The sequence below is a fragment of the Cottoperca gobio genome, chromosome 2 (assembly GCF_900634415.1).
Source record: "Cottoperca gobio chromosome 2, fCotGob3.1, whole genome shotgun sequence".
NCBI classification, from domain to species: Eukaryota; Metazoa; Chordata; class Actinopteri; order Perciformes; family Bovichtidae; genus Cottoperca; species Cottoperca gobio.
This window is the reverse complement of record NC_041356.1, coordinates 7,430,110-7,444,872: the sequence shown is the minus strand read 5'-3', so window position 1 is coordinate 7,444,872 and position 14,763 is coordinate 7,430,110. Positions and strand designations below refer to the sequence as shown.

At 44.3% G+C, this 14,763-nt stretch overlaps 1 protein-coding gene across 2 annotated transcripts; it reads right to left on the bottom strand.

The window, feature by feature from the left end:
- Positions 1-4,103: 4,103 nt before the first annotated feature.
- On the bottom strand, positions 4,104-9,122 carry LOC115019814 (zona pellucida sperm-binding protein 3-like). 2 transcript variants are annotated; one of them, XM_029449450.1, is made up of 11 exons: positions 8,233-9,122; positions 8,049-8,154; positions 7,569-7,687; positions 7,362-7,480; positions 7,079-7,182; positions 6,293-6,470; positions 6,045-6,162; positions 5,136-5,227; positions 4,913-5,007; positions 4,368-4,538; positions 4,104-4,260 (listed from the first exon to the last, which is right to left on the bottom strand). In XM_029449450.1, exons 1-11 carry the CDS (start codon positions 8,674-8,676, stop codon positions 4,133-4,135), a joined length of 1,674 nt encoding a protein of 557 aa, XP_029305310.1. In that variant the 5' UTR covers positions 8,677-9,122; the 3' UTR covers positions 4,104-4,132. The 2 variants fall into 2 exon arrangements, with proteins under 2 accessions (XP_029305310.1, XP_029305318.1); XM_029449458.1 differs by having other exon boundaries at positions 4,368-4,529; positions 8,233-9,114.
- Positions 9,123-14,763: the final 5,641 nt, after the last annotated feature.

Below are 14,763 nucleotides of genomic sequence, written 5' to 3'. Positions count from 1 at the left end.
AGCATAATCCTTTAATACAACATTAGTTGAAATAATCCCAACACAATATTGAACTATTGGACAGCCCCCACCTACATGGTAGATTGGCGACACATAGAGCAATACAAAGATTCCCAGCATGCATTTGTTCCATTTCTTTAAAGCTATACAATCTATTGTGATTCAGTAAAACTTGTTCTCAAGATTTAAAAAAAAAAAGGAGGCTGTAAACCGAACAAAGCCCCGTCTGTCAGCTCCATAGGTGGCCACATGAGACCCTTAGAACTTGGGATGAAAAACAAATCTCACAATAGCATTGGACTGGAAAACAGTGGAGATCAGAGGGAGTGTGGCAGCCCCCATCATGGATGTTTAGGGATGCGGCGTAGAGGAGGGGGGTGAAGGTGTGGCTCTGCGGGTCACGCCACCCCCGCTTTCCTCTGTCCTCCTCTGGGAGGGACCCCAGTGTCTGTTACAACAGGAAGAGACTGAAGGTCAAAGCACAGAACTATTGTCTTCCTGCCTGTGTGACAGACGCCTGTCTATCTCTCTTTCCTATCTCTGTTTAAAACACAGACAGGGTACAACAACAGAAAGAGGGGAAAGTTACACGGCTGCTTTTTAATTTAAATACAAGTGAGATATGTGCTTGAATATGAACGATATAGAAACACAGATGACAGACTAATAGTTCCACAGGCGGGAACTTGTTTGATTGAAAGCCAGCAGGGGTTAGTGGCACACAGTCATACACGCTGACAGATCTACAGCTACAGTCCCCGCCACTCTATTATCTCGCCCCCATAAAGCCCTCAGCAGTACAACTTCATAGGCACTTCCTCCCTGTGAAAGACACACGTGGCCTCCTCGATAAGATGAACGGCAGAAAATAAAGACACGGCAAATGTAAAAGCCTCTTTTAGCTTCTCCAGCCAAACAATTCAAACGTCTAATTCGGCAGATAAGGTCGCGCAGACAGACTGCCCCACCCCTGAAACCTCAGGGACACACACTCGTCCCTTTGTGATCCCGATAAAGGAGAGCGGTGGATGCATGTAATCAGCATATTATTGATAGTCTTAATGAGAAAGGCTCTGAGTCACTGAAGCCATTAGCCGGGATAAAAGAGGCTTAATTGTTTTGTGTGTGCGTGTTTTACGGCGCGCACATGTGCCTCGGCTAAGACCAAGCTAATTAAATCCATTTCCTTCGTTAGCAACTTTTTTTCCTCTTAATTAAGAGGGTTAATTATGGGCCCGGACAGAGGTCGCGTGCGTGTTTGCGTGCACGTGCGTTCTCTAGGCCCAGATGTAATACCATCAGAGGCGTTAACAACACAATGAGCACTCATGGCTTAAACTAACAGCCTTTGATATTTATTTAAAGTCAAAGGAGGAGTGAATAATTGAAGTCAGTTACTATCTAGTAAATTAGAGCGTTGTCGGTCTTGAATAGGCTCGGAGTATTAACACAGCACCATCTCTCTGATAATGGTCGCCTATGTCTGTCTTTGTTGAGAAAGCACAAATCCCCTCTCCAGTTGAAAAATGCAGTTTCGTGGAGGGATACACATGTTGTGGCTTCTTGTCAAAATCATCAACAAACTAGTCTGGTGTTAACGCCGACTGCTGTCATCACCGCATGTGTGATGCGAGTGGACGTCTGCAGCATACCAATGGTGTGGAACAATATTCCCCAGCACGCTCCATCTACAGCAATAATATCGTTATGGCTGCCAGACACGAGAGGACTCTCCCTGCCTGCCACTGGACACACACCATTACTTTTGATGGCCTGTGTGTGTGTGTGTGTGTGTATGTGTGTGTGCGTGCGTGCGTGCTTGTGCCCTCGGGGTCACATATCCTGTCGGGAGAAAATGGCTGATTCAGGACTCTCTGCCATTTTGCTTGTCAGCTTGGGTCCATGGCGCCATAACCGTTAGACATCTGTGGGCGGGTGATGATGATGATGATGATGATGAATCTCTGCGGCCATAACAAGACATTAACACCTTTTACACTCTGTTGACTCCTCTGAAAGCTGCAGGCAAGTTTTGCATGTAAAAACAACACACTTGTTTTACCAGGAAGTCAGAAACGCAGCTCGCCCCTCAATGAAACATCAATATTGTGAAATCCAAAAAGCTAATTAAAGGGGCACTTGAGTGATTTAGTACTTCACTTCCACACAGTTGTGTGACTCACAAGAGACGCATTAAAAAAAGGAATGGTCCAAATCTATGCGACAAAGGCAGAGATATTCTCAATCCTTCTCCATCCTACATTTCCCATAATGCAACCAAAAGCATGAACTTTGTCTAAAAGGAATCGTAGTCTGACATAAAATATTAACTGATGGTAATCTTGCTTGCTTTTTACACATGTCTTCCATCTGCTGATGAAGACCATGAGATGTAGTTGAGAGCTCTGGGGAAAAAAGCAGACCGTGAGACAATTAGCATCTTTTAGTTGGATGTCCACCTGTTCCCTCCTATTATGTAGACTTTATAGCTTGTTTTGCTGCCCCCAGGTGGCCAAAACAATCAATTAATGCAGCTTTAAACTGCCAAATGTGTTCTGTAGTAAAATCGTGCTTCCTCGTACTGTAGGACAGCATCTGGATTTCATCTAATGGCCAATTGCTTCTTCTTCTTCTTCTTATCTCTTTGTTGTTCTCTATTCTTTGTCCTCCATCTGAAATTCCCAATAAAACCCCGTCCCCACATCCTCAACGACTCATTTTAGAGGGAGCCGTGTGGGTGTGTTTGGATCACTGTGCCTCTGAGTGTGCATGCTTTTCACTGTCATGCCTACTGCTGGTGCATCGTTAGGTATGGCTTTTTATTAGCCTCTGGTGTGTTGGAGATGGGAGGGGGTCAGCATCGCTCCAGCAGTAAAGTAGCGCAGCCGTCAGCCCTGCACGCGGGAACAAACACACCATTAAACCAAGGCCTTCACATATTACTGTAATAAAAGCCCCTGCTCTCGCCTTTATGGGCTTTTTAATTATGTCTATTCGTCTTCCTGGGCTTGTGAGCAACAGTTCATGATGAGCCCCATTTCACGAATAGTCCGCCACTGGCAGAAAGCTGGAGGGGGGGGAATTAAAGGGGAAAAACGAAAATGGCCCGAAGCTAAAATATGACTATTGTTACCAGAATGGTGTTTTATGTTTTACCGCGCAGCGCAGAGACAAAGGCACTCTGCTTTTCATTCCAGCTTCTTTGTTTTAGATGTGGATTAGTATAAAAGATGGAAAAAGATCTCACGCAGCTCAAGTGAATAACGTGGCAGCTCTGTAGTAATGGTGGCTATTAAATTAGCTCCCCGAGATAAGGGCAATAGCTGGACTAGCTGCGGGCTCCCTAAAAATTAACTGTACAAATCATCCGCGCATGAATTAAGCATAAAGGCCGGCACTTTGGGCCACGTCATAGCCTTTACACTTGCATCACGTTGTTTGCATTGTATATTCACACTGATGCGTGTATATAAAGGTCGCCGATAGGTCACCAGGGCCGCTCGATTATGGCAAAAATCATAAAAGGTTAAATCAATCTGGTGCACTTTGAGAGCAAAACTACATCTATGAAGAGTTCTCTTTTGATGCTGCCACAATTTGATCATAAAAACACATTGTTTGGATATGTATGGTACCGACATTGGCATAAAAAGTCACACCCACAAAGCACGGTAACGGAGGAAATGAACCAGACACGCCCCTGAACATTATGAAAACGTAACGATGTTAAGCAAAGCATTCATTTATTACATCATGCCTCAAAAACAGTGTAAAACCCCGGCCTAGTATTAAAGCCTGCTGATTGATAGAGCAATATACACAGTGCTTGGTTGTGTACACAGCATACATTTTATGAGTGGGTCATTTTCTGCAAGGCTGGACACTACTTACCCTTTTAACTCTGGCAGGCCTACAACACTTAACCTGGAATATAGTGAGCAGGAAACAAAGTAAACACACTGTACAGATACAAATAAAGAGAATGTAATGTCATTTTAACTCAGGAAAGCTTCTCTCAAAAGCAAGAAAACTGTCATTATTGACTCCAAGATGGTGGATTTATGTCAATATTCTCCCACGCAAAGAATAAAGGAAACATAAGGCTTCGTTATTAATGTTTTATTGTCCTAAATCAGGTACAGACAAATTGTCCTGAGGGTTTGTACTGTCTGCTGCAGATGATAGCACCCATGACAAGTAGCAGCACCACAGCCAGCGCTGCACCCACTCCACACAGCAGGGCCATGGATGAATATGAGGCTGAGGAGGGAGGATGGAGAGCAAAAGACAAATATCATTGGCTCCAAGGCACAGCATTTAGCATACAAGAGCAGTACACAGTTATGTTTTCACGTGTGCCTTCTTACCTGCTTCAATCACGTCATGTGTTTGGAGCTCCGTCAGTTCCTCCAGCAGGACATTCTCCTCCAGCAGGACGTTCTCCTCCAGCAGGACGTTCTCCTCCAGCAGGACGTTCTCCTCCAGCAGGACGGGGCCTAGGGCCGCTGTCCCCTCCCACTGCAGAAGCCCTGCAAGACCAACATTTGCACGATAGGAAAAAATTTATCTACTTAGCGCATTTAGCCAGATGATCCAACCTTTCACTATACGACTGATTGATTGTTGACAATTAAAAAAAGGGATCAGCTCAAAATCAATCCTCCAAAAGATGAATAAACAGCATGTGTGCCAAAGGAAGGAACGTTAGCTTGTCTAAATATGGGTGCAACCTCTGGCAGTCTGTGGCTGCTTATATTTCACTCCTTGTTGCATCATTTGGGTGAGACTACTTCACAACCATTCAGATGGACACATCTTTTTGTACTGAAACATTATGATACCCAAAATGTCTCCCCTGGTTCAGTATGAACTGCTCAGGAGTGTAATGTAGTGTTGCTTGTGTAAACTGTACCAGCATCTGCTGCAAGGCTTCTTTTCGATCTCTGCTCACTGCAGCTGCTCTCACAGCAGTCACACACCTTATTGTCTCCACCTGATGCCACCCATCTGTCCAGAGCCAAGAATATAGTCCGTTACAGAGGCTGGATAAATCTTCTTATAGCATTACAGTCATGGCAACGGGGGAAATAAGTATTTAAACAGAAAATCAGTCAAATTAAAGAAAGTAAGCAAACCTGTTTGCTTCAGTCAAGAACGAACACGCTTTGTTTTGCGAGTCGATGGGAGCGGAGAGTTTTGTTGCCTTCAGGTGACACGTGATGTAGAGCTGAGGACAGCAAAAGACTGATGTTCAGCTCCATTTCCTACTTGTTAAACAAAAATAACTGCAGCTGAAATCATAGTGTATGGCATTTCTTTCCACTTTCTTGGTCTATACATGTTCATAGTTGTTTTGCACCAAAACCTCAATGGCAAAATGATCAAAGTTAATTTAAAAGGTTAATTCTGACACTTTCTCAATCATAAACAATACCAAAAGACAGAGTTGGGTGGTGTCGTGAAGTAGCAAGGGCTCATGGGAGATGTAAAGTCAACTTATGATCGCCTCTAGCAGACAAACACTGATGCATGCACAAAGGGGGAACGTCGCCATTACAGAAACGGACCGTCACCTCGACTAGAATGAGTCTTTTCTCCGGGTTTGAAGATTGTTGGAAACATTTGGGATGCAGAAATGTTATATTCATCCAAAGCTCTGATTGTACAGTTGCACAAAAAGGTTGATACTGTCTCATATTCATGGCAAAGCTCCATTCTGGCTTCATCAATCTATATTAAGTCACTCAGTTTAACGTTACCTGAGAGGGCTTTCATTTCCTCAGTTGGAAAGTATTCGAGCTGAGCACAGGCAGCAACTGAGGGTATTACAGCCATCAAACAACACTTTCTAATGTGTACATTACGTGCCAACTTAGCACGTAAGACACTAACAGAACACAAAAGGAATGTGAAAGGAACACTTTGCATGGCCACATTAAGATTAGATTGCTTGAATATTAAATGCAGGGAAGGTAAAAAGAACCAGACGTGTGACTATGTGATTCAAGAACTCTAAAACCCGTATAAACACATGTCATACTTACTGAATTATTGTGATCTCGATGGAACCTGAAGCTTTTCAGCTGGAAATTAAGTTTATCCTCCTGGCTCCTCGGCATGAAGTAAGACTTGGCTCCTGTCAGCTTAACATCGCCTAAACACCTTATATGGCAAAACACAGGCATAAACACAGGCCGGCAATAAATGCTCTTACTAGGTACTGCATGATGTGCAACTGAACTTAAATCTTGATTATTATGACTCGCAGACTCTTGAATGTTTAGCTTCTCACCCATGGTTGCTGATGAAGGCGTATCTGGGTAGAGATTCGGGGTCGGGGGTCTTGGTGGCCACACAGCTGTCCACGAAGACCCTCAGTGGAATATGGTAACCCCGTTGGACCGCCACCTCAAAGTACATCACGTCACTCAGGAAGTAAACATTGGAAGGCCTCTGCGACTGCCAGTCCTCTAATTAAATACAGAAGAAGAAAAAAAAAAAATATGAGTGGAAAAGTAATGCTGGCGACATCAATCGAGTTAGATGAAATTTAAATGACGCCTGTGGGGGCGAGTGGGTCAGTGCAGCAGCAGGGAATAGAATAAAAAAGGTACTGCAGCAATAAGAGAAAAGTACAATAAATTAATTACAGATGAACATCTGTGCCTGCAAAAAACTTTCATAACTTCATGCTAAGTTTCGAATAAACAAATGACAGAAGATTCTTTTCAAATAAACAATTTGTTGCAGTCGCTGTCTGCAGTGTTGGAATTAATTACAAAGCATAATCAGCTGTTTTATTGATCACTTTATTGTGCGAGTGACCCCGTTAAGTCAGCCGCAGCCCACAAGGCATGTAATTTCAGCTCATCACCATGCATCAAAAGTTCCAAACCCTGTTTATCAAGTCACTGTTTAGCATCTTTAACAGCCGCGGCAACGTCTGCGAGGCCTTAAAAGTGATTGCAATTACACCAGTCGCTGGGGAAATTAGCCAAACCGCCTGGCGCAAATCATAGTTTTAAACTGGCAGAACATCAGCTCAAGGTTTGTCGGTTTGTGTACCCTTGTTCCCCACCTGTCATGAGACGCATGGAGAAGTGTAGCTGCAGTTCGGTTAACATTTTGGAGGCGAACGGCATCCAGCTAGGCCTCACAGCGGCGCTGCTCACATAAAGCCTCCTGTGAGGACAATTACAGGACGCACAGACATTTCACTAGAGGGAGTCAGAATAATGTGTGGAGGTAAATATGACAACAGTTTCTGCAGGGTTCACCCAGTTAAATTCAAACATTAGTTATTATTATTATTACTTTTTTTATTTATTCAAGGGAGGAAAGACCAACTAATGAGACTTTACCTTTGATAGTGGCATTCAATTACCACCTCAGCAGGGTTGGTCTTTAAAATTAAGGTGTTGCCAATGGGTGTTGGAGAGTACATCAGAATAAAGGAGTAGATGAGGGCTTTTTCGGTCATCTGAGGGGAAAGAAAACGGTTACTTCAAATACACAAGAGTGGATGGACACTAAAGGAGGCAGAGAGCCACACACACACACACACACACCGTCACTGTGCTGCCGCAGCCCTGCAACTCCGTCTGGAAGTGCATGATGTGGTGAGTGGTGTCTACTGCGGCGCAGCCCCCTAAGGTCAGATCGCTTGGACGGATCAACTGACCGTTTCCTAGGAACAAAGAGGAGAAGGTGCAGCTTAAATCGGGACCATTACCTGAGGCCATTTCTTTTCCTCATCCAGTCAATAACACTCACAGCAAGTGGGGGGTTCAGGCACAGGACAAATAAAAAGCTTTCTTAATGCATCACTGAAAGTCAACATTTGAGCACCGATCGGGCTGCAGAATGCTTCTTCTCGGAGTGAAGAAATAAAAGGAAACATATTATTGATCGCCCAGTCCGTAGTCTGTGCCATTTGCAGTAATCAGCACTGAGTGTCCCATCTTCACTGTTCCATTACATTTTCCAATTCAGGAACTGTGGACAAATGAAACCCCCACAAGGATCAAAACAAAACAAGTAACCATTACCTAAGAAGTGCTGTTTGACCTTCACGGTGACCTCATCTTCGTCACAGCGTGCTGCCACGCTCTCGTTTGGCACAGGTACCCTCTGCTCTATCACCAGAGTCAGCACCTGGAACATCATTCAAATTTAATTACACCTGAATCTAGAACGGTGGGGAAGATCAAACAGGCTGCATGGAGGTCATACCTTTGATTCTGCCTTGACAGGTGGGTTCAGATCCGGGCCTTGAAACTCCAGTTTCACCAGCTCCTGCACGGTTTCCTCTGGCTCCAGCTGCTCTGGGGTCAGCTGCGTGTCCTCAGATCCCTCCTCGTTTTCAGAAAAGTGCCTCGGCTCCACAATAGGCTGCGGCGTTTCTTGTTTGCCGACAGCCGGGTTCCTGAGCTGGTAGGTTTTGAGCCGGTACGTGACAGGAGAACGGACCGGATCTCCGTGCTCCGTCAGGTTTGACTGATGAACTGCTGTCTGCGGTGATGTTGGCAGCTGGATACTTGCCGTCACTTGTGTTTGTAGGGTTTGGATCAGAGTCTCATTGGTGCTGAAGTTTGACCATTTTTCTGTAGCAGCACCAAGACCTCCACCTAAAAGAAGAAGCCCAAACCCTAACAAAACCCCCTCTCCGAACCCCATTACAACTTATCACACAAAAACCTGAACTTCTGGTGTTTTTTCAGAGAGCACTGCTGCCTATTGTCTTCTCACCAAAAATGAAGTGGAGAGAACTTGGCTCAGGTTACACCTACTCCTAATCACTTGATTGGATTCCAGCTTGAAGGATTCAATCTCTCCTCTCTTCCTTTTCACTGCTTGGCTGTGCAGGCCAAAAAAATCAACCTTGTCTTTATGTCAAAGCCTCGTTCCATAAAGAATCAATTACATTTAAATAATCACGTGTGCAGTGTGGAACACTATGGAGAAAGTATTATAAAAATATTAAGCTTTCAATGTTTTAAAGGCAAACACCGCCTGCCAAATCTCCACTTGTCATGATGGTAATGAACAAAGACTTTTATAAACAGAAACAAGCCTGACCCTAACAGTGAGTGGCTTTCACTGCCCCCATGAGACAAATCAATCAACGCTTTCAGGGAGTTGAAACCCCGGGTTATTTTTCGTACCGCGCGCTCTTGAATGTCAAGGCTATGCGGTCAACAGTCTGCAGAGTTCAGCGGTGGCTCATAAAACCCAGATTTATGATCATCCACCACCACCTAATACATGTGTGTGTGCGCGACAGGAAGCAGGGGGGCGGGTCCTGGACCTGTGCCAGCAGGCCTGTCAATCACACATACCTGTTATGAATCTTGCACTGGTGAGACACATGTTTAAAGTCTGTTTAACCTCTCACACTCTCAATTTCTCAAACACAAAATTACACTTGTGGTTTTTTTAATTAAATAAAAAAATACATACATATATATATATATATATATATATATATATATATATATTCTAAATGTGCTTGTTGTGGCACTGAAGTCATAATATATGACGCCATCAGGTGAAAATATTAATATTTTAGATGTGCATCATGCATCATTTTTAGATTTATAGATAGATATTTAGATAGATATATTATATATATATCTATATATAGATATATATATATATATATATATATATATATATATATCTATATATAGGATAAATAGATATATTTGTTGACATTATAAATATTAGCAGCCTTGTTCTTTAAAATAATGCTTAAAAAAGAATGAAAGAAAGCCAGTATACAATAATATATGTAAAACCTTAACTTTCCTACCAAACTCTTTGAAAAACACGATGACGTTTTCCTTTATTTCTTATCACCGTTTACGATCCTTTGCACATAAACAGACTATCATCTGCAGACATACACATGGAACTATTTCCAGTAAAAACATATGGAAGAAATAGCATAATAAGATTTCATTTAAAGAAACTCCTTTTCTAAAGGCTAATTTAGTTTAAATCACTTCCTCTTGATGCAGACACACTAATCTAGGCTGGAATACATTACGGCTCTTCCTCTCTGTCAGGATCTCCCTGAAGACTCCCCAACAGAGAGGCTGCGATTGTCAGGAACTGGCTTTTATCTTTTGCTGATCAGCGGCAAAACAAAGAGAGGACGTGTGTGTGTGTGTGTGTGTGTGTGTGTGTGTGTGTGTGTGTGTGTGTGTGTGTGTGTGCGAGAGTTCAGGAGGCTGGAGTGAATTCAGTCCATCCCTGCCAGTCAGGCCCCCTCTGCTGCCGATCTCTAACGTGGTTAGCTGTCTCTAATTTGGCCCCGGGAGGGCCCTAATGTGGCCCCTGTGGGGGTTTCTGAAAAGGGCCTGGCAGTTTTTACCTCCCCACACACACACACACACACACACACACACACACACACACACACACACACACACACACACACACACTGCCACTCCCATCAGCTTCTGTCTCCAACAACCCTGGTACATTTTCAGACAGGGACAGGAGGATGCAGGTAGGCCTCCTCTGTTTACACACCACACACACGCACACACACACGTCTACCAGATGGAAAATCGTCAACCAGGATGGCACATTGACGACGCAGATGCTCAGTGACAGTAACACACACAAATGTACATGCACACACGTCTCTTGTCACGTTTTGCTGACAGCACAAAGTCATGGAGCAGCTCGATTTGGCCCGCGCTACACTGCACCATACGGATAACGGTTATGGGGGCTCATTAAAAGCATGTAGTGGGAGATGGATTAGTTATAGCCTGCTGTTGTGGTGGGCGAGCAGCGTTCAAGACCGGCGGATTTCTTTGCGTTTTGTCAGTATTCGGCTGATAGATTTTGCGTGGGACAGGGAGTTATTTCCGACGAACATGTCCTGGCACGTGTTTTTTAAGATGACGGCATTAGCTATGGTGCCAAACTATCTTGGTATGTTGGCAATTTTTAAAAGGGAGCAAATGTGTGGAAGTGTGAGAAGAAAAAAGTGAGAATGAAGAAGTCCCAGCGTGAGGGGGAAGGGAGGAGAAAGTGAAAACAAAGGAGGGAAAGAAGAAAAAACATGCTCGAGGTCAGTGAACCTCGGGGTGAGGGATAACAGACAGCAGCCCGGCTGGTGCTCGGCCCGTCCCGTTGGGAGCAACATGAAATAACAGCACGCTGGGCTCTGATTCACGGCCCATCAGCGGCCTTTTCCGACACATCTCCACACAAGGACACACTTTCTGTTTGCACGAACACACACAAGTACGCCCAGATACCAGCTCATACACAGAGGAGACACACACACACACACACACACACACACACACACACACACACACACACACACACACACACACACGCAGAGAGCTAATGGACTTTTATTAAAGACATGCATCACACCACAGCACCTACCGACCACACACAAAGCCACACGCACATCTGCACATTGCCTCCACACACTCCAATGGGATAATGATCTCCCGGCACTGCAATAACAGCTGATGTATCATTTAGCAGAAAAAAAAGCCACAGTGACACAAACACACTCGAGTGGAGAGTTTTGACATCGTCGAACTCCACACACGGCTGACCTCCTTTTTATCACAACATCCATGACATTCTCATGAAAGGATTGTTGTCTCGCTCAATAGCCTGGGAAACGGCTTTTGTCACGGTATAAAGGTCTTCAGCACGGGTTGATTGACAGGTGTCATCAGCCCCGTGAAGAGGTACAATGCAGCGGCGGGAGAATCAGGGGTTGACCTTTAACATCATGGACTCCAAAGTTTCTCTCAAACTTTTCATTTTTCCTGTTATCTGATGTGTGGAACATATTAGCTGTGTGCTAACTCGCTAACTTTTTAAGTTGTTGTATTGTGCCATCTGAATTTTTGTGACAATTTTCTATTTCCTCAATTTCCTCGAGTGGAGACACCAACCTGGCCAGTGGCCCACAGGTAACTTGAGTTTCAACCCCCTTCGTTAAAGTCAAAATCTATTTCTTGAGTAACAGGTTTTAACGGTGGCTCTTAAGTCATCTCAAATTTAAAGAATGTGTGAATTCAATGGAGAATAAAGGTCGAAACATATCAAAATGTCTATTGAAACCTCCTCTCCTGCCACCAATAAATCACTGGAGACGATACTTCGGCTGGAGCTCTTTGAATTTATTGCTGTGACTTCATCACAGCCGGAGATCCATTCCACTGTATTGCCTTTTCAGACGGGAAACCATGAAATGATAAATGTTGCGTAACGGTCATATGCATCTTAGTACACATCCACATCCGATGTATGAAATATGCCTCTCTATGACCCGTGGGGTCCTCGATGTTAACTACGAGAGATGACAGGAAACAAATGATCGGGGCACATTAACATACCATATGGTGGACGCTCTTAACCAAAGTGCTTCACTGTGCCATTTGAGCGTGGGTGGCCTCCAACACTAACAGTGTGGTACCATGCTCCGCTCATGACCTCATTGACATTGTTTTATCCCGGTGTTTATATCCTCACAGTGTATTGTTAAATGACAGCTCTGCTATTGTAGAAAAGGACATAAATGGTGCGTTTGTGCAACACAGAAAGGTCTTCCTTACATGGGCACGTACAGTCATAAAACTCCCACAGCCCCCGTTGCTCTCTCGTCGCTTGACTCTTTCTCAGTTGTGCTGCAATTCAAGCCTTTTGTTTAATAAACAATTTGTCAGTGATGTATTGAACGCCAGCTCTAATTTGATTGTCTGTGAAATGTGTATGGAGGTGGCTGCCTGCTCTCTCTCTCTCTCTCTCTCCCCCTCTCTCTGTCTGCAGCACCAACAGTGATACTTTACCCTTTCTTTCCCCTGCAGGTGTGTATTTGTGTGTGCATCTACGTGTGCAGGGATGAGGATGGCGGAGCGATCCTTAAGGGTTTGCAATTACATCTAAACGGCATAATCGGACATGATGGATGGCTATTGCCTTTCCACAATGTCTAGACCTCAGCTCCACCAGCGCAACGAGGTTAAAGGAGAGTGGGAAATGATGAAAGATGTAATAGTTTTGTTCTGTTTTGCTGCGACTTCACTCCTTTCCAGCCCCTCTCTGCTGACCTCACAAACATTTGAACATTTTCACAGACAAATCGGTTAGTTTTTTGGGTAAAGTGGCCTGAATAACCTAATTCTGTCATTTTACTGTACATCAGAACATGTTTAGAAGGGACATTAAATGTCTTCTTTTCATTGTTTTGTGGTTTAATCTTCTTTATTCGCTCTAGACAGGAAATAGTGCAAGAATAAACTTTGTTTTGCACGCAGATAAAATATAAACCAGACAGATTTGGCTTGAAAAAGACAATGCTGGGATGAAATGATCCATTGCGTATCTTACTGTTAAGTCTTAAATTAAGTGTTTGGTCAATAGGTGGCACTGTGGTACTAAAAAATCCCTGCACAGCACATGCTTGCAGCATCTTAGAGAAGAACAAACTACAAGTACAACCCAGTAAGTGCAGGGCGGTAGGTAGGTAAGAGGAGGTGTGTTGTTCTGCTTCTTGAAGCTCGGCTCTTCCTTATCCCTGCTCAGTGCTCTTCAGCATAAAGCCAGAGGAGACAGAATGACACGGTTTATTCCAACCACAACAGCGTTGCAAATGAAGGCCTTTTGAATTGAAGATGCCAAAAGGATCAATTTAGGATCTGAGGTAAGCTGTTAAATAGACAGAATAATTGGGAGATTTTGCCCTTCTTGCAATTAACGCGGACGATTGCGTCCTTTGACTCGCTCTGTGCTTTAATTGAAATAAGAGGAGTTACAATATAAGACAGTGATGATGGATGGAGAACTGTGAGGTGCTAAAGGAAGGGACGTGCAGTGGAGTCACAGACAGAGCTTGTCTTTGCTGTCAACAAGCTGAGTGGTAAACAAAATGAGAGGGATAGCTTTTTGCCATACCTTGCAATTACCCAGATGGCTCGTGTGCGTGTTGCGAAAAGTGAAAAGCAGCTGGTAAATTTGCCGTTGTCACACATGAAAAACAGACATCTCGACGGCAAACGAGGTCAGTCAGGAGCTGTCGCCGCTCGCATTTTCACCACCGAAAGACGCAAACCCTCTTGCGCTTCCTTGCTTCCTGTCAAAAGAATCTTTCATTGTGCTTGTTCATCTCGCCACAGTGACATCACCAAGCTGGCAAACGGCGCTCCCATGCTTTCCCACGAGAGCCCCATTACCCACAATCCCAGTGGTTGACTACCATCACCTGAAAATCCACCATTCCCTTCCCACCCCCTTCCTTTTTCCTCTCCGTCTCTCCGCTTCGCTGATGGGCCGTCGCTCGGGAGCGTCACACAGATGTTGAGCACGGAGGGAAAAAAACAACAAACAACTCAAAAATAGACATGATCCCTGGTAGAAATACACATTTCATGTTGTGGTGGAGACTGTTGTTGTTGTCACTGCTGATGTGTAAAACACAGAAGAGAAATACAGAGACATGATTCTCCTCTGATCAACAGGCCCCTCGTGCAACTGAGCTCTAACTCGGAACCTGCTCCGAACGCTTCCTACCTGCAGGCCGAACCATGTTTGTCGCTGTCCTTTTGATCAGATTTATATTTTTCCTGACACGACTTTGTCATGCACTTGATGCACCGGCCGCGGAGATGAGATGCGCGAGGCGGCGTATGGATTTCCTCATCTGATTGTCGGTTTATTTCTGCTGCTGTGGCAGCTGAGCTCTACAAAGGAGGAAGTTGTCCTCGCACATGCACTTAC